This window comes from Periplaneta americana, chromosome 16, assembly GCF_040183065.1.
Source record: "Periplaneta americana isolate PAMFEO1 chromosome 16, P.americana_PAMFEO1_priV1, whole genome shotgun sequence".
In the NCBI taxonomy this organism is placed as follows: Eukaryota; Metazoa; Arthropoda; class Insecta; order Blattodea; family Blattidae; genus Periplaneta; species Periplaneta americana.
Window position 1 is genome coordinate 188962752 of NC_091132.1, and position 21726 is coordinate 188984477.

Below are 21726 nucleotides of genomic sequence, written 5' to 3' on the forward strand. Positions count from 1 at the left end.
AACATTTTTTTGTGCGAGTGCATTTCTTACACATATGGGAAAGCTATTAATAAAATATTGTAATAATTACTCAAGAAGTGACATAGCCTAAGGACTCTAAACTTTTGTAAAAGTTTGTCTATTATTATATGTATTTTTTAATTTCATTTTAATTGTTAGTTTTTAATATATATGCATTTACATTGTATATATGTGATTGTATATATGTGTGTGTATAAATGCATTCATTAGATTAACGTTTATAATATTATAACTTGTAATTTTGTATTGTTTGCGATCATTAACACTTAATCTCAGGACTTCGTAAAACAATATTTCAACGTGACTTAGCTATTTCAACGTTATTTAGACAATAAAAAAAATCGTTGTGTAGACTAAGAATCGAACTCGCACTCTTTTACACGACACGCAGAAGTCTTACCGTCTGAGCTATTGAAACTACATGAAAGCTTTCCTTTCTGTGCGGAGTGTCGATCTAGTCATGAAGGTCCATTGTCGATTTAACTACACGATTTATGTATATATTTATCTATTATTTACGTAATATTATCATATTTTTTGCAGTTTTTGAAGTGAATTTCGGAACGATGCTAGTAACAAACCAAATAGCCTGAATTTAAGTAACTCAATATTCGTTACCTTGTGTATCAGTGCTCTGGTCTCCGATCATGCGCAGTGTCTTACATCTGAGACTTAGGAATATTCAATCGTCTCATCCTTTTCCAGGGAAACTGTACATCTTCCATGACGTCATTAGGATATGTGCTCGATAACACATTTGAAACTTCACTAAGTGTGCTATATCCACTGTTTGGACGTGAATATGTCTCTAAGTTCGGTCCAGTACTAGGATGCGATCCCAGAATGTCGACCGACACATTTTCAGACGAGTTTTGTCGCGCCTATAATTTTATATCTATTTTACACGACAAATTCAAATGAAGAATCAATGTATCCACCATAACCTTGAGTTGGAGCGGGTGACGTCATCCAACGATACGCGGGAATTTAAGGCACGAATTGGCGGGTCGCGCAGCAGCCGAGGCAGTGTAGCTCGAGTCTCATAAGCACGTTTGTGTTTAATAGTACTTATATGGCACTTTACGTTAAATTCCTAGGACCTGGCACATAACGTTTACAAAATTTGCAGAATAGTTTATTGTTTTAAATAATACACACGTCATCAAATTCTGAAATACGTGTTCTTATTTCGTATACACTGTACTTGTTCTATTTTTCGGCATATCTCTGTAAGAAATGTGCACGAATTGCTGACTGACTGACACACTTGAACACAACTGCACTGTTTAGTTGATTATACTCTGGCGGAGCAAGTACTGTGCCGGTTCTGAAATAATTTCGCAACAGGTTGCTGTAATTTTCATTGCCTGAACTGTACTTCTCTTAATCAGTGCAGCAGCTCGGTTCAAGTTCACAACAACTTTCGCTATACCGTATATAAAATATTGTACCATTACTTTATAGTAGCCAAATCTCTTGCACTGGTTATTATTTAGGTTATACTTTACGTAACGATGGAACAGACATGTTTAGCTTATAGCAGCGGTTACCAACCTGTGGTTCGCAAATCCCTCGGCTCAGAAAGTGATCTGAAGGGCTCACCGGAAAAAAGAGTGTCTTCAAAGCAGAGTGCTGCATTGGAGTTAAATCGCTTGCTTGAAATCGGTCGAGTGTCGCACCCTCGAATGAGATAAGATCGGTCGTGATACGCTCGTAATAAATAGAAGCACAGTACAAGGTTATCTCACCGACATGTCTTATTTTGTATGGAAGGCGACAGATAAGATACACATATGTTTTGCTCACACGGTAAAAATAAGGCTTTATTATCTGCGTTTATGACAAACGTCTAATGTAACGTACCAAAACAGGAACATGAAGTTATAAATAAAATAGTATGAAAAACTTCGATATGCAGTTATTATTGCTAATTAATAATTATTCAGTATTTGATTTACCACATATATAATATGATAGGTCCATACATAGTGTTCCGCCTATATACTGCGACAATGTAGAAACGTTTTACAAAATATTATTGATATAGCAGTAGATTAATAACAATATTAGTACAGAGATAACGTCACAGAAAATATAATAAAACGAATAATCATGGTGCACAACTGTTACAGACGCAAAGATTGATACACTAATTATTAGAGATTATTATTATTACTAGAAAACTTGATACAGTTCTTGCATTATCGTGATTGTGTTCTCCGTTTATAATAATTACATTTAAATCCAATAACATCTATCAGATGTGATAAAAACAAAATCACTCCTGTATGGAAAAAAAAAAGCATTTACCTACAACATTTATATTACATTTTAAAGCAAGTTTTGTAGTTGTACTATGGAGAGGTTAGTTAAACACTGCAAAGTTTTGAAATCATAAACATCTATGATGTTACTACACAGTTCATCACTGTAACAAGAACGAATGTCTAACGCTCGGCTTATACCGTTCGAGGATTTACAGTACAATTTTACAATTTTACCCATCATGCATGTGCGCTACCTATCGGATTATGCTATGAAATACTTGGCGCTCGAGCGAAAACGTCCGATGCAGACCTCTGCTTCGAACTGAATTTTAACCAAGCTTAACTTCATCACATTCTCTGATTTTTATCAGCTTGCTGGAATATCTTTTGTTTCTCGTAGACTTTTGAGACACGAAGTTTAACAGAAATGACTTCGCCTGAGGAACTTCTCTGTCAACTGACTTGCAGACCTTGCGTACTTATCAGATAATTTTAATTTTTTTAATTTTAATTTTCGGAATCCAACTTTACCTGAATCCTGAATTGCAGAAATCTTACAAGTCACAGTTTTTCACAAATTCAGTTTTTCATATGGTCATTATATTCACACATAGACCTTTCAAGTTCACACCTGTGGAGTAACGGTTAGCGCGTCTGGCTGTGAAACCAGGTGGCCCGGATACGATTCCCGGTCGGGGTAAGTTACCTGGTTGAGGTTTTTTCCGGGGTTTTCCCTCAACCCAATATGAGCAAATGCTGGAACCCCGGATTCATTTCACCGGCATTATCACCTTCACTTCATTCAGACGCTAAATAACCTAAGTTGTTGATAAAGCGTCTTAAAATAACCTACTACTAGAAGTTTCAAATGCTGCTGAAATCCCACACGTCCAATACTCAATGTACATTTCACAGTGGAAATACTTTACGGCGAATTGTAGGAACCACAAATATGGAACATATGAATTTGTTTTTAGAAACTAAACAATTTTCAATTCGTTTTTCATTGTTTTTGTAAGACTGAAGGCATTTGAAGAATTAAAAATATGCTATTCACATAATTTTGCATTTTTGTATATTTGTTTACCCTTTTCAATTGCTTTTCTTAAATATACATTTAAGGTTAAGGGTGTTTGAGAATAAGGTGCTTAGAAAAATATTTTGGGCTAAGAGGAATGAAGTCTAGAGTATGTCATTAGGAAAGTCCATGATAACAGAGAGGGTTTGGAATTGAACGGGTTACATCAGCTGCTTGTCTATGCGGATGACGTGAATATGTTAGGAGAAAATCCACAAACGATTAGGGAAAACACGGGAATTTTACTTGAAGGAAGTAAAGAGATAAGTCTGGAAGTAAATCCCGAAAAGACTAAGTATATGATTATGTCTCGTGACGAGAATATTGTACGAAATGGAAATATAAACATTGGAAATTTATCTTTTGAAGAGGTGGAGAAGTTCAAATATCTTGGAGCAACAGTAACAAATATAAATGATACTCGGGAGGAAATTAAACACAGAATAAGTAAGGGAAATGCGTTTTATTATTCGGTTGAGAATCTTTTATCATCCAGTCTGCTGTCGAAAAATCTGAAAGTTAGAATTTATAAAACAATTATATTACCGGTTGTTCCTTATGGTTGTGAAACTTGGACTCTCACTTTGAGAGAGGAACATAGATTAAGGGTGTTTGAGAATAAGGTGCTTAGAAAACTATCTGGGGCTAAGAGGGATGAAGTTACAGGAGAATGGAGAAAGTTACACAACGCAGAACTGCACGCATTGTATTCTTCACCTGACATAATTAGGAACATTAAATCCAGACGTTTGAGATGGGCAGGGCATGTAGCACTTATGGGCGAATCCAAAAATGCATATAGAGTGTTAGTTGGGAGGCCGGAGGGAAAAAAGACCTTTGGGAAGGCCGAGACGTAGATGGGAGGATAATATTAAAATGGATTTGAGGGAGGTGGGATATGATGATAGAGACCGGATTAATGTTGCTCAGGATAGGGACCGATGGCGGGCTTATGTGAGGGCGGCAATGAACCTGCGGGTTCCTTAAAAGACAATAAGTAAGTAAGTAAGTAAATAAGTAAATAAATAAATAAGTAAGTAGGTAAATAAGTAAGTAGGTAAATAAGTAAGTAAATAAGTAAGCAAGTAAATATACATTTAAAGTTCTTTATAAGATAAAACAAATTGTTCTTCGTCATCTTCTTCTCCTAAAAGTTGTTTGAAGGAAATAAAATGATTATTACTAGCTGTGAATTGTAGAAACCCCACAAGTTCAGGCAATTAAAATTTTTTGTAGAAAATACTTAAGGAAAAAATTTTAATTCATATACAGGGTGGAAGTTAAATAACCTTGCAGAATGAAAGACGATAGGGTACACTTAAATGAATAGAAAACTATATTATGTTTTGTGATTAAATGCAAGGTTAATTAGGAAATTAAGTTGGAAGTTCCAGCAGTCTGGCAACATCGCCGCTAATACAGTCCTCTTTCTTCTCGTAATAACGATGTAAGAGGTCCACTAACTTAAGTCTCTCTCTGTACGCAAGCCTCTCTCTCTCTCTCGTCAAGACGTTGCAATCTGCTCGCATCGTTCAGTGGCTTGAAATTAGTGGTTTTTAAATTAAATTTACAGGAAAACAGTTAACGGTATTGAAATACGCCAGACGCATAAATAATTTTTATTAAATTTCTTATCGATATGGACAAAAATCACGTTCCCATTCGCAATACTTACGGAATAAGAGGGTGTTAAATTTTTTTCTGAGAAAACTATGGACTTTCCATCACTGTGGTATTACACTATTTTGTTACATACAACATGAACTATTCACTCTGAAAATCTGCAGTTATTCCTCTTCCACACTGTAATATAAAACACTGGAACTTATTATTGTGGTGTAATAAAAAAAAAGTCACTTCAAAATAAACGCTTTTGAAGATAAGCAGTTTTTTGTGCATCCTGAAAAATTTATCAAATGGACATGTGAGGTTTCTGCAATTTCAGGATTCAACTGTGTTAACCGTTCAGGATATGGCTGAAGCAACTACAAAAAAAAATTAAAATTGTGGTCTCGCTGAATTATTAATCGAAAATTCGATTTATTTCCCACTCTCTGTGAGTTTAGTAACACATGATGAACTTTGGTCCGATATCTTTGGAAGTATTAAAAAACATTTTCATTGTTTGACATGGACAGAAAGAAAGTGTATGAAAAATCTTTCTTTCTTGATAATCCATGCTGAATCTTTCGTACACTACTTTTAACACTTGAATATAAATAATTGATTAAATGGCGATCTTACTCGTGTTAATTATGTAAGCATGTGCGGCTTACAGCTGTTTCGGTGCTACTTGACACCATCCTCACAGCCTTCTGTGTCTCGGCGCCATCTCAACTTCGCTGCCTGTTGTGTGGGTGCGTTCGTGTGATGAAGAACAATATGAAATATACAGACACACTAAAACACACCCTAATCAAATACTCAACACACAGATCAATTTCAGAACACACACACTATTTGACTCAACTCTTCATCACACGAACGCACCCACACAACAGGCAGCGAAGTTGAGATGACGCCAAGACACAGAAGGCTCTGAGGATGGTGTCAAGTAGCACCGAAACAGCTGTAAGCCGCACATGCTTACATAATTAACACGAGTAAGATCGCCATTTAATCAATTATTTTTACTTTCTTTCTTGGTGACAAATAATAGAACAGAGCTGTTGGAATTATTATTATCTTCTGATTCAAACTTACAAATCGCGTTTCCTACAACGTCCTTGTTGCAATCTTGGTTGTAGACACCACCTATGTATCCCGATGTTCAGGGCCCGGTATTTACGGAGATCGCGAAAATCACGACATAATAGATATACAATAGATTAGTAAAAATCTTTACGAATTAAGTGATTCTGATTAATAATATGTGGATAAAACAATCGCGACAGGTCTAATAGCGAAATATGAACACATTAGTATTGAGTCGTTTTATAGTGAATTTCATATTCTGAATTTTTTTCACTTGAATTTGTTACATATCCAAGTAGGCTACATTACATAGTATTCCAGGTGTTCTGATTACATTATTACATTACTACTCAAACGACGGAGAATTCAACATTTCACTAATAATTTGAAAGTGTTAATTTGAAGGCTGCAAGTCTTTTTTTCCTTTTTAATGAATGCTTGTTAAATGCAGTCTCAATCCAACAAATATTGTCAACATACCACTGAACCAACAAGATTACAATGAAGAGCTAAACACAATAAAATACATAGCACAAGAAAACGGATACAACCCTAACATAATAGACAACATAATACGTAAGACAAAACATAATCACAAAAAAAAAACATAAGAATACAACACAAACACAAGAACACAAAAAATACATCACACTAACATATGAAAACAAAAACACACACAAAATTGCAACTTCATTCAAGAAATTAAATTACAACATCGCATACAGAACAAATAACACTATACAAAAACATCTCAACACACAAACAACACAAACAAACAAATACAACCACACAGGCGTATACAAACTCAAATGTAACACCTGCAACAACTTCTACATAGGACAGACAGGCAGATCGTTTCAAACACGTTACAAAGAACACATCACAGCCATAACAAAATTACAAAACACCTCCACATATGCAGAACACATCACAAATGCTAACCACACCCACAGAGACATCAACACAGACATGGAAATACTACACATCCAACCAAAAAGCCAGAAACTAAACACACTAGAACAATATGAAATATGCAGACACACAAAAACACACCCCAACGAAATTCTCAATACACAGCTCAACTTCAAAACACACACACTCTTTGACTCTACACTATACCACAGGAACACACCCTCACAGGAAACAGATCAAGTGGCGCCAAGACCAACAACGACCACTTCTGAAGATGACCCATAAATAGGTCGAAACATGTAAACGAGATACGTTGAAATTTAACACAAACAATCCACTCTTCAATGTATTCAAATTATTCCCGCCTAAACAAACGCACACACAGGTCCCACCAATCCCCCCCTCCACTTCCGGTACTAAATAACGTAACTTAAAATACTGTGAGCAAGTCCATCACTTTAGTACCAGCCCAGCATCAAGCACGAGCAGACCAACACATGTCAAACCGTAGGTTAATTTTTCTTTCGTAATAGCCACCACCCCAAGCAGTTTTAACCAAAATTAATAAAATACCAGCTAAATTTTCAAATCAATTTATTGATATTTATTCACATTGTTACAGACACGCCAGGCTGTACTAAATTTATGGACCTGACAACCTCCATATTGTATCAGTAATATATCTATGATTTACATCTATTTCATCAACTACAATTGGATGAAACGTCTTAACAACACGCATTTTAACAAAATATAAACATGTTAGTGACAAAACGACACTGCGCTTTAGTTCAACGTCAAACATCAAGATCAACAGAAACTGCCCTATTCAACGAACTTTAAATCGGCAAATACAGCCAACATATGTTCAACGTGATCATAATTTTTCAAAGTGATTTTACAAAGTGTTCACATTTCAATGGCTACGCTAATAGTGGTTACAATTCTTCAACAGTTTTAATTTTTATATATTTTAGATCATATCACGTGACTTGCAGTGATTTAAATCGGCAAATACAGCCAACACATGTTCAAAGTGATTAAAACTTTTAAAGTGTTTATACAAAGTGTTCACATTTCAATAACTACGCTAATAGTAGTTACAATTCTTAAACAGTTTTTATTTTATATTTTAGATCATATCACATGACGCGCAGTGATTTAACCTAACATAGCATGTATATCATAGATCAACCTAAGTTAAGTCCAAGCAATCACACTAATATGACCCGAAAATTACCACATTAAGTTCCATCTAATAGGCAAGGTTTTCATCATATTAATCTAACATTTCACATCTGAAGATGATATACATGTATCGAAAACGTTAATGAAAATTTATTTATTTTATGATAAGCAAAGGCGGTTTTGTATACTTGGCTCGGAAACATGACGGCCTCTCTTCTTGGAATTGGTAATCCCTCATAAACCCCCATCCTCTACTCAACCCCTAGCCGCATGGCAAAAATACAATAGATCCCAGCATTGCCAAATATAGCAGTCATTGCCTCTACCTGTTGGGTTTCACCCGTTTTCAATGTCTTTTTAGACATTTGTCGACGTGTTGTTTTATACCGTTGTGCGTTTCAATATGTCTAATTCATTCTGGCCATCATTAAAGAGTGTTGGAACAGTCAGGCCTCCTGATTCACCTGAAGATCATGACAAGAACAAATAACACCGTCGAAGAAAACAGAATATGTTATTTGCAGAGGAGCGTAGCTAAGAAAACGAAGTGTTAAAATTATGTCTAACGTTAGAAATTCTACCCATAGAGTAATAGAAAGTTGAAGCAGTTTGATAAGTACAAATCTTAATCACTTAATATCGGACGCAACCGGCGGAGTTGGTAAAAAATATATATATATATACATATGGGGCATAGAAATTAAGAATTACGGTTCACCAACTGAAGAGAAAATAAATTAAAACATAATTCGGTAAGATGATTTTATGCGTGATTTACTTCGTCGAACAGTATGTGAACAGTACGCGAAAGAGATATCGCCAACAGCAAATAAACTTGCGGAAATATTCTGGCCTGATTTGTACATTATGTTTAAGAATGCACAAAAAATTTCATTCGATTCTATCCAGCACTTTCGGAATTACCAGGAAAAGGATTTTTAAGGAATATAGTTTGCGAAGAAGAAAAAAAAGCTTATGCCATATTCCACGTAACAGCTATTATAGCCAATGCCGCACTTTACATTAAAAATCATAATTTCAGAACTAATACAAAGCCACTGGCGTAGCTCAGTTGGCTGAGTTGACTGCCGATCCGAAGTTACACTCGGGCGTGGGTTCAGTTCCCGCTTTGGCTGATTTATCTATTTGGGTTTTTTCCGAGGTTTTTCTCAACAGTAAGGCGAATGTCAGGTACTCTATAGCGAATCCTCAGCCTCAACTCGTCAAATACCATTTTGCTATCACCAATCCCATCGATATTAAATAACCTAGTAACTGATACAGTGTCGTTAAATATCTAAAAAAGAAACTAATACAGGTTGTTTTACCTGAATGAACTTCAATAGTTGGTGTAGAAATTGAAATTTTATATTAGGCCTATATATTACATAACAGAATTTTAAGGTATAAAAAGTGTACATGCCCCTTAATTAATTCAATCATATTTCGTATCTTGTAACGTTCCTTAGGCCTACAGAAAATTTGCATCGAATCGGCAACTAAACTGGCAGAGAAACAAATATATTCTTTTGTGCTTTAATATGATTTTCGTGTTATGAAATAATGATGTAAAAGGAATACATTTATCCATGACTGGTAGTCGACCTGGTTGGCAAGTTGGTATAGCGCTGGTCTCCAATGCCCAAGGTTGCGGGTTCGATCCCGGACCAGGTCGATGGCATTTAAGTGTGCTTAAATGCGACAGGCTCATGTCAGTAGATTTACTGGCATGTAAAAGAACTCCTGCGGGACAAAATTCCGGCACATCCGGCGACGCTGATATAACCTCTGCAGTTGCGAGCGTCGTTAAATAAAACATAAATTTAAAAAAATTTAAATCCATGACTGGTATCCAAACTGGTCTTTATTTCACCGTCCTTAGCAACCTAAATAATGACGTTATTCACAGCAGTGCTTAAAAGTTTTCTAACTTACAGCAGTGAATTAAATGTTTTTAAATCACTCTCTACATGACAACCAACATATTAGCAATAATAAAATGAATATATATGAACTGCTTTTCCAACAACACATTACAAAGAAAATACCTACAGTTTAAAATTAAATTTACATACCAGTAATGAATAAAATATTGTATAGCATACTAGAGTAAACAGATTTTATGCGCTCGTGGAAATTATCACCCAAAATCTAATTTTACTCTCTTGTACTATAAATAGCTATTCAATGATCACAGTTTTCGAAAATTTTACCAGCGCAACATCCTTAATTAAGTATAAAATTCTGGAACTTCAATAACATGAGAATTTAACACTTATTGTATAATTCTGTATTTCCTTGTTTATTTAGGCAAAACATGTTGGTGAAAATATAAATATAAAGTGTTTTAAAAATAAGTTTGTTCATTTTTATACCAATTTTGTTTTAGTAATTATAAATTAAGGTATATTTACAAAGATAATACAGTCTCGCTGAAAATCGCGGTTTCACGGAACACAGTTTGAAAAACGTTCGCAAATCACAATGACTTCAAGAATTGGCAAATCGGCTAAGGGTTTATCCCTTGCGCGTGCCTGCAGTTAACTGGTGAAGGGTATGAGGGAAGGTCGTCATGTTTTCGTGCGAAGTATACACATATAATTATAGTCTAACACAGGAAAGTCTTACCATACATATTCCGAGGTGATACAGTGTTAAAAGTTGTGTAATCAAGATGTATAAATATTGTCTATTGGCCATACCGCACCTTTACCAAAATACAACGAACCTTTAATGTTAATTCTTTGGAAAGTAATATTCATACTGAGTTAATACTCCAATTCCAAAATAATTGTATTTTCCAAAATTTCCATTAATCTCCGCCAAGAGTACAAATCAATCTCCAACAATCTCCGTCGACACCAATATTAAAAAAACACAAATGATAAAATTAATCTCCATAAATACCTGCTCCTGGCGATGTTTATTGAATTGCAGTACAACACTTGTTGCCATTTGCAACAGCATACTTGTGAGTACATTTTCTGTTCTGGTTTTATTGATTTATTTTCTTATTTATTTATTTACTTATTTGTTTGTTTATTTAATTATTTATTTATTTAATTTGGAGGAGTTACGGTCATCAGGCCTTCTCTACCACACCACTAGACATATATAAAATACAAATGCAGAGACAAGAACAAATACATATAGAACAACCAGTAAACTTAATGTTGAAGTACACTTGCGACTACAATGCTAAGCAAATCATCCCATTGATAACGTTATGATAAGTTAAGTCCAAAAAAACTTGTTTCATTTTTCACAGCAAAGACATGATAGTACCACAGTCTAGTATATACAGTCACGAAGCTCAATACGTAGGAAATATGCATCCATAGATAGTTGCTAACTACTAGGATCGCTACTATCGCCTCATCACAGACAATGCGAAATAGTACCTGCACAGTCTGGTACGCTCATCAACTCAAGCTTCGTGACTAACGTACAGCGTATTCCGAATCTCACCGGACCGGTGGACAACAATGACGTCACGCTGCAGCGAAATAGGAACAAAACTGCTGGAAGGATCGATGGCTGTCATGGCGACTGTGTAAGTTGTTGTCTGTGCTACGCTAGCAAAATTTTGCGAAATTTCCGTACTGCCATCTCGTTCAAAGAAAAGAGATCATAAACAACTTATTTCTTGAACCGGTAGTAATAACGGGTCCGTTGACATGTTCGCTCATAAGCCATTAACATATTGTTTTTACGTTGTGCTCATTACAAACAATACAGCAGAACTAAAGCAGAACACACCGCCATGACACAACAGTGCACGATGTCATTCGTATGCTAATTCCCGCCCTATACAAGAACCAATCAGATTCACTGATGGCGGCTGATGGAGACTGCCACCACCTCTGCAAGCTTATGGCACCGGTGCGACACCGGTGGAGCATCAGTGACGTCATCGGTGGAATTCGGAACACCGTGATGCCATCAGATTGCTCAGCGCTGAGATTCGGAATACGCTGGCCTGATGTATTTTCAGATTATATTAAGAAACTAAACTAAAATATAATATCGCTGTGAATTTATTTATTCACTAGATTATGCAAATGTTTGAATAGAACGTAATGACTAAGCTAAATTAGGCCTGTACAAAACATTCTTGGGGCCCACTCAAATGAAATATGAGCTTCAAAGAGTCAGTGACATTCAAATGGTTGGGAACCACTGTTATAAAGTGAAGAAGTAAAAACACAGAGAGATTCAGGAGGAAGGCAGAGATGTTTCTAACTTCAACATTATGAAAATTCTCTCCGAAGAGGCAATCTGCGCCACTTTGTAGTAGATGCCAGGGGTGGATGGTAAAAATCCCACGAACATTTCCAGGAGAAATACAGGTTGCTTCTGTAGCTTCAGTCGTTCTCAGAAAGGGTAGTGCCGGTGGTTCCGGGCGCTGTAACAAAGGGTTTGAAATCAGGGTATACATATCAACCAAAGTTTAAGTGTCGCAGGTATAACCATACACCGTGTACATAATAGTTATTTATGATACAAGCTCGTAAAGGTTCTCCTGTTAGCATGAGTGTATAATTTTTGAAACGAAGCGAATTTCACAAAGACACGGGGGTCAAAAAGATAGGTTTACGAATGTATTTCATTCAATGTTTTTCTACGATAGCAGAAATTTACATTAAGTAAATATTTTAAGTCAGAGAACTTATAAGATCACTGTGTCATAGCCGTCTAAACTCAGAGTCATTAAGAAATAAGTATCGATGGAATTACAACCCGTTTTATTCATGATCACGATTTCATGACCGTCTAAACTCAGAGTCAGTAAGAGATTGGTACCCATGGAATTACAGCCCGTTTTATTCATGATCACGATTTCGTGGCTGTCTAAACTCAGAGTCATTAAGAGATTGGTATCCATGGAATTACAGCCTGTTTTATTCATGATCACTATTTCATGGCCGTCTAAATTCAGAGTCATTAAGAGATTGGTATCCATGGAATTACAGCCTGTTTTATTCATGATCACTATTTCATGGCCGTCTAAATTCAGAGTCATTAAGAGATTGGTATCCATGGAATTACAGCCTGTTTTATTCACGATCACAATTTCATGGCTGTCTAAATTCAGAGTCATTAAGAGATTGGTATCCATGGAATTACAGCCTGTTTTATTCATGATCACTATTTCATGGCCGTCTAAATTCAGAGTCATTAAGAGATTGGTATCCATGGAATTACAGCCTGTTTTATTCACGATCACAATTTCATGGCCGTCTAAACTCAGAGTCATTAAGAGATTGGTATCCATGGAATTACAGCCTGTTTTATTCATGATCACAATTTCATGATCGTCTACATTCAGAGTCATTAAGAAATAAGTTTCCATATAATTACAGCCTGCTTTATTTATGATCACGATTTCATGGCCGTCTAAACAGGCCATAACCAAAAAAGCGGTTAGGAAAAGTTGAATGGTACATCTTGTTTGCAATGGCTAGGCCCACTATGTAGCTTCAGAATAATACGGACTAAAATGTAAATATGAATTTTAAATGTGTTACTTATTTGTCTTACGTGTAATATTTACGCCACAAAAAATCGAGGTAATACATTAATTTCTTACGGAATGAAGTTTGTACATCGAATATTCCATTTTCTTTGGCAATGCGTAAAATGAAAGCATTGTATAAAGTGATTACTTACTTTCTTAACGCATTAGTGTTTTAAAGGTTCACTTCACGTATTGATAACAGAGGGTAAAATACAGCTTTACGCACTATCGCAGAAAGAGTACATTAATTTATTACACAGAGATTACAAACGATAACTTTTCTAGGTTTGTCATGTCAAAGATAAGCTTAAAGAGTTATTTTTGGATTTTACCACTAAGGCTATTAGTTTCACCCAGGGACATACGCAAGAGGGGATTGAACTTTAAAAAAAAAAAAAGTACATACCTATATTTGAGTATTTTTTTATCCATAATCGTTTTCACTTCTCTAATTTTTCACTGTCAGAGTAACAAAATCTACATCGACATAAGGCATAGTCCTCCTACCCCTCCTTCAATTATAATCCCTGTGCTTGGTGCTGCAGCACGTTCGAATTATAACAATACTATCTTTATTATAGAGAGATCTACCGCCTTGTACCGGCCTTGTAATAAAATGAAGCTGATACAATATGAAATTTAACTTGTTATGAAACAAATTGAAAAAGTTGTTTTGACAGTTCTGCAATGCAGATGTTAAATATTGTGCATTGTCGATTTCAAACTCATTTTAAGAGCGGTATTTACCCGTTCGTTAGTTTGAGTTCTGACTTTATTGTGAAACGTTCGTTTAATTGGTTAGGTACAGCTTACACCAAAAAAAGTTTTGGAAATATTCAACATTTTTTCCCATTACTGTATCTTGTACAATAATGAAAATTGGTAGGTCTCTGTGTAAAACACTGTCCTTCTGTCATTTATATTTCTTTTTTTTTTTTTTCAAAATTCCCTGAGCAGTAAAGAAGCGTTTTCATCATGTTTTTTTTTTTTTTTTTTTTTTTTCGTTGTTGGTAACTCTACAGCATCTATTAGATGCTTTATGATCGTGCTAACAGATGGAGTTACTTGTCAACAATGTGACGCTGAAACGTGTGTTCAGCGACAGTCCTGATGTATTTTTTTTCCCTCATAACTCATAAACTTGTTAACTTTTTCATGTTCTATCTCTTTTATTTTATTGCTGAAACTCATGTTTACAATATCATGCTCTTTCAACTATATATTTTTTAATAAATATTTTTTTTTATTTTGTGTTAAAGAAAATACTGATATTTGACCATTTTTTTTAATAAATGTATTTGTATATAGGATATGATGATAGAGACTGGATTAATCTTGAACAAGATAGGGACCGATGGCGGGCTATGTGAGGGCGGCAATGAACCTCCGGGTTCCCTGAAAACCATTTGTAAGTAAGTAAGTAAATGTATTTTTACCAGACGATCTATCAAAGGTAGAGAAGTGATTTTGCATCATATTGTATATATGACATATATAAAAGCACACAAAAAAATTCATCACAGAATGTTGGATAGTTTTTGAGTTATGAGGGAAATGTTTCATCACTGCACAGTGAACTGCCACTATTTTGAATTTTGAAAAAAAAAAAAAAAATGAAATTTTTTTTAATCGAAAAAATATATACTTTTTTTTTTCATATAGCAGAAGTACAGTGTATTCTACATAATAAGTTTAATTATTGCACAAGATACAGTAATGGAGTGAGAAAATTTTGAATATTTCCAAAATTTTACTGCTGTAAGCTGTACCTAACCCCTTGTGCATTTGACAGTTCATATTTTAATATAAACTTCACATTATCATTCCGGATTCTTTCATATGTCTAAGCGACCGCAATGCTCAATTTACAATTTTTTTTAGCAAAAAGTCGCTTAGTGAAAATTTTACATTGGCAGATGTTTCTTCGCAGCCGCAGGGTAACGATGTTGTGGCGAACATTCTCCGGAAGTAATTTGACATCCCTCTGTGAAAAATCAGCTAATTATAATAATAATAATAATAATAATAATAATAACAATAATAATAATATGCTTAGAAAAATATTTGGGGCTAAGAGGGATGAAGTTACAGAAGAATTGAAAAAGTAGCACAACGCAGAACTGCACCCATTGTATTCTTCACCTGACATGATTAGGAACATTAAATCCAGACGTTTGAGATGGGCAGGGCATGTAGCACATATGGGCAAATGCAGAAATGCATATAGAGTGTTAGTTGGTAGGCCGGAGGGAAAATGACTTTTGAAAAAGACTTTTGGAGACGTAGATGGGAAGATAATATAAAAATGGATTTGAGGGAGGTGGGATATGATGGTAGAGACTGGATTAATCTTGCTCAGGATAGGGACCAATAGCGGGCTTATGTGTGGGCGGCAATGAACGTCCGGGTTCCTTAAAAGCCAGTAAGTAAGTAAGTAAGTAAGTAAGTAAGTAAGTAAGTAAGTAAGTAAGTAGTAGTAGTAGTAATATTAATAATAATAATAATAATAATAATAATAATAATAATAATAATAATAATAATATGCTTAGAAAAATATTTGGGACTAAGAGGGATGAAGTTACAGGAGAATGGATAAAGTTACACAACACAGAACTACACGCATTGTATTCTTCACCTGACATAATTAGGAACATTAAATCCAGACGTTTGAGATGGGCAGGGCATGTAGCACGTGTGGGCGAATCCAGAAATGCATATAGAGTGTTAGTTGGGAGGCCGGAGGGAAAAAGACCTTTGGGGAGGCGGAGACATAGATGGGAAGATAATATAAAAATGGATTTGAGGGAGGTGGGATATGATGGTAGAGAATGGATTAATCTTGCTCACGATAGGGATCGATGGCGGGCTTATGTGAGGGCGGCAATGAACCTGCGGGTTCCTTAAAAGCCATTTGTAAGTACTTTTAAGTAATAATAATAATAATAATAGTAATAATAATAATAATAATAATAATAATACTTACTTGCTTTTAAGGAACCCGGAGGTTCATTGCCGCCCTCAAATAAGCCCGGCATCGGTCCCTATCCTGAGCAAGATTAATAATAATAATAATAATAATAATAATAATAATAATAATGTGTTTAGGAAAATATTTGGGGCTAAGAGGGATGAAGTTACAGAAGAATTGAAAAAGTAGCACAACGCAGAACTGCACGCATTGTATTCTTCACCTGACATAATTAGGAACATTAAATCCAGACGTTTGAGATGGGCAGGGCATGTAGCACGTATGGGCAAATGCAGAAATGCATATAGAGTGTTAGTTGGAAGGCCGGAGAGTAAAAAAGACCTTTGGGGAGGCGGAGACGTAGATTGGAGGATAATATTAAAATGGTTTTGAGGGAGGTGGAATGTGATGGTAGAGACTGGATTAATCTTGCTCAGGATAGGGATCAATGGCGGTAACGAACCTCCAGGTTCCTTAAAAGCCAGTAAGTAAGTAAGTTGTAAGTAATAATAATAATAATAATAATAATAATAATAATAATAATAATAATAGGCCTACACAAAGTTTAAAATTCCGATAATATAAACTGTAAACATTATTAATAATGAACCCCTTGACAAAATTCTGAGTACGCCACTGATTCCACTAATAGACACAGTTGGTAATTTTGTAAAAAGATGATCTATGATTCAGATCGTGCTTTCTGTAGCCTTGCCAGACGTACAATAACTGTAGTACTCATCAATAGTTTTGCCATTGGTATAATGTAACACTTACAGTTTCCAGATTCTCAAATTGAAAATAAGGAACAAACTTATGACCAAAGCTGGGAACTTGGGGACTTGTGTGCCGTGTGCATGGTAAGGTTACAGGTACAACGTACACAAAGCTCGCCCTGTAAGCGCTCAAGGACAGTCTAAGTACTAAGAAAGTGGTCACATCTACGGACGAGGAAACTGTGTCATGTTGAAGCCAATGACAATCAGAGAATTACAAATAAATGGTCTGTTAGAGGAATTAGAAAATACGTGTTATTCGAATGGGTATTATAGAAGTTTGAAAATACATTTTTTTAATTTTAGGTACAGAATTTCGTGGAGGAATTCGGAGGAGATACATTATTTTCTTCGAATGGAGAGCTTATATCTTGTAAGTTGTGTCACACACAAACTAAAGGTTGGAAACGGCATTCATTGAAAGACATTGCAGTCCCTTAAATTGGTGGAAAATTTGTCCATAGCCATGGAACAAGTCGTAGAGGGACCTACCCTAGTAGTGACACACAAATTGAAAACTATTTTCGAGAAAAATGTAGGATATACTTAGCCTATCTTTCTCAGATATGAGATCAGCTAGCAACTGCTGAAAATCGAACAAAACAGTGACAGTTAAGACATTTATTTTAAGTTTGCTCCCATCATTTCATGTGACGTGGAAATAAGTTTTTCTCGTTTCAAATCATGTTTAACTAACAGGCGAAGAAGTTATGGGTTCGAAAATCTTCGAATGTTCGTAGTCTTACACTGTAATAAAATATACAGAGCAGAACAGTAAATTTGATATATTGCTGATGTTTATTTTTATCATACATGCTATAAAAGTACGTGTTTCGAACTACCACAATACTATCAATATGTTGTTCCAGCCAGTGACCACTTTTCTAGCAGACCTGACAGTACCTCCGTGCGGGAAGCGGGAATTTGTTGACATTGAAGTCCGGTCGTATAGCCACGTGCAAAGACACAAGTCCCCAAGTTCCGAGCTTTGCTTATGACCACCATGAAGTAGAGACTAGAGAAGGTGACTAAAAATAGTGGAACCCTTTGGGAAAATGTATATTTAATTTAAATAAAGCCACACTAAAATTTATGACATGAACAAAACTTGTATTACTGAAACTTTTAAGATATTGTTTTTGTCAATTAGATATGGAAATGCGCTAATCACAGCTTGCAATGAATTGAAATTGTTAATGAAAACTAATACTATAATAACATTTCCTGCATGATTTGTTGTAATTTAAAGAAGTCGACATTTCACGTTTTTAATTAGTTAATAATGGATAAAAATTCGCTCCGACGCCGGGACCGAACCCAGGATCCCCAGTTGTACGCACTGAATGTACTACCACTGAGCTACGACGAGACTCAACCCACAGCACCGGATCGAATCTTATCCTTTTTTTCCCCCCACTTTTGTGGCCCTTGTGAATTGAGCCTCGGCGTAGCTCAGTGGTAGAGCATCCAGTGCATAGAACTGGGAGTCCTGGGTTCAATTACCGGTGCCGGAGCAATTTTTCTATGTTATTAAACAAAAATTACCATAACAGATGATTCTGTAGGACCAAAAAATTAATAATCTTTATACAAATAATTTTTTTAAATTCATTTAACTCCTTTCTCTGTCATTCCTTCATTTGAACTTCCCTGTACAAAATATTCTTTAAGTGAATGTACTGGATGGAAACACACTCAATATAAAGATGGTCAACGGAAAGCAGTTTGGGGCCCACAAGAAGTGCCCCTCGTTCCGCAGAGGAATGAGTAGTGCAGCAAGTAGGTCGGATTTATATCTCTGTTTATGCTGCAAGCTATTGAAATGTTATCGGACGTCGGTAATGTCCCCATGTACAGGGATATCATTTTATTTTTACTTGCATTTTTATTGTACCTGCATTTCTGAATGTACTTCACTCTCACCCCTTCACTAATGTCCTTGCTCCCGTCAGACACACAAACTTACGGCCGCTGTTGCATTCGAAGTCTTCAAGCAGTGAAGTAAACACTGCAGTGTATAGTGTGTTTCATAAATATGGTTGCGTTTTCTATAGAAGAAAGAACCTATATTAATAATATCGTACTAAAGAATTATATTCAAGAAACGATAAATTCAATTTCAGAGAATATGCTTCAAAATGTTTTTAATAATATGCGTACTGAATTGAAGCCTGCACTGTAATGAACGGCAACCATTTTCAGCAACTTGTTTAAAAATTCAGATTAGCTTATTTGAATTGAGGTGGCTAGAAGCAAAGGAATGCTAGTGAGATTTGTAATAACATGAGTTAAGTGCATCCAGTGTAAGCAAAAGTATCTACAATTTTAGTGGAAAAGGGATATTTTAATCGCATCACACATTAAAATTTAAATAAAAATTTCACCGATTTTACGAAAGCTTAAATATGTAGACCCCATTTTCTCAAAAGTAACTTAAGTGCACTTACAGCCCTTTACTTATGCCCCCCCTCAATTTAAATGCACTCTCTATATTGTATGTTAACACCAACAATTAATATGCTAAAAAAAGTAGACATTATATAACGAACATAGCCGCCTGAAAAGTTGAGTTTTTGAAAAAAAATGTTACTACTCTACTGTATTTTGATAAATTCCGTAAAAGTGATGATCAAACTGAAAATCGTAATATCTTATTTCCCTACAACATAAATGGATACACTACTTTTCTCTCCTCCTATACCTAGTAAAATGATTTGTTTACACATTGCACTAGTAACACCAAACTCCTGTAATGGAAGGGGGCAACAGTGTTTCCGAATATAGCCAGGTTAATGTTAAAAATGTTGGTAAAAATAAAGTGATGTCCCTGTATAATCTACTGTTTTCCAACCAAGAGATCAACCGTGAAAGGAATGTGCTTACTATTGCGTCATCTATGGAGCGAAGTAGATAGATAATATTATCGTTATAACGTCAGTTTAAAAACCATGCGCTCTCCTGCATATGTTATTTCCTGTATGGATAGATTAAAAGACCAGGAGATTAACAGTGATCTAATTTTGTAAATAGGATAGTATAAATATGTGTGTATCAATGTTATTGTTTGTGCTGTGAGAGCTAGCCAATAGAGATACGAGTACCCACGTGTGTGACCTTATGACATCTTATTAATTCGTTCAAAGCATCACCCCGCTTCGTCTCAGTCCCCAAAGACTTTCTCGTGGTTGGAGTACAGTATGAACCTTGAACTTTGACTCGCTGACTCACAGCATAGAATTCTACTAGCCAGAAAGGAAGACATCAGGCCACGTAGCGAAATTGGTGTCTAGTCACTTTTGGTGGGTGATCACGATGTTAAGTACACAAGCAGTGAAAAACCGCGCATAATGACGAGCATTTGCTAAGCGGTATTGCCAACTCGTTTTCAGTAACATGAGTAGATGCAAGCACTTATGTCGCTTCAAGGAAAACAACACCAACAACTTTACGATTACGATGCAAATTAAACTGTTAGAAAACCTCAACCTACCAACATAAACGTACTTACTTACAAATGGCTTTAAAGGAAACCGAAGGTTCATTGCCGCCCTCACATAAGCCCGCCATTGATCCCTATCCTGCGCAAGATTAATCCACTCTCTATCATCATATCCCACCTCCCTCAAATCCATTTTAATATTATCCTCCCATCTACGTCTCGGTCTCCCCAAAGGTCTTTTTCCCTCCAGTATCCCAAGTAACACTCTATATGCATTTCTGGATTCGCCCATACGTGCTACATGTCCTGCCCATCTCAAACGTCTGGATTTAATGTTCCTAATCATGTCAAGTGTCCAGCGCCATGGCATCGTGGTCTAAGGCATCCTGCCTAGGACTCGCGTTAATGTTCCTAATCATGTCAAGTGTCCAGCGCCATGGCATCGTGGTCTAAGGCATCCTGCCTAGGACTCGCGTTACGGAATGCGCGCTGATTCGACTCCTCATGGGGGAAGAAACTTTCTCATGGAATTTCGGCCAGTGTATGGGACCGGTGTCCACCCAGCATTGTGGTGCACTTGGGGAGCTACGATAGATAGCGAAATCCGGTTGCGAAAGCCAGTTATAACGGCTGGGAGGAACATCGTGCTAACCACACGACACCGCCATTCTGGTTGGATGATCGTGCACATCTGCTTCGGCATGTGAGCGTGAGGCCAGCAGCCGATTGTTCGGTCTAGATATTTCACGGGCTTTAGCGTCAAGTATTATTATTTATTATGTCAGGTGAAGAATACAATGCGTGCAGTTCTGCGTTGTGTAACTTTCTCCATTCTCCTGTAACTTCATCCCTCTTAGCCCCAAAT

At 36.0% G+C, this 21726-nt stretch overlaps 1 protein-coding gene across 1 annotated transcript in view; it reads right to left on the reverse strand.

Moving 5' to 3' along the window:
* Positions 1-12107: 12107 nt before the first annotated feature.
* Positions 12108-21726, reverse strand: part of LOC138692263 (1,5-anhydro-D-fructose reductase-like) — a 31728-nt gene continuing 22109 nt past the window's right edge. The window contains exon 5 of the mRNA XM_069815423.1: positions 12108-12565. Coding sequence (XP_069671524.1) covers positions 12535-12565 — 31 coding nt within the window. The 3' untranslated portion in view covers positions 12108-12534. The remainder of the gene's footprint in view (positions 12566-21726) is intronic.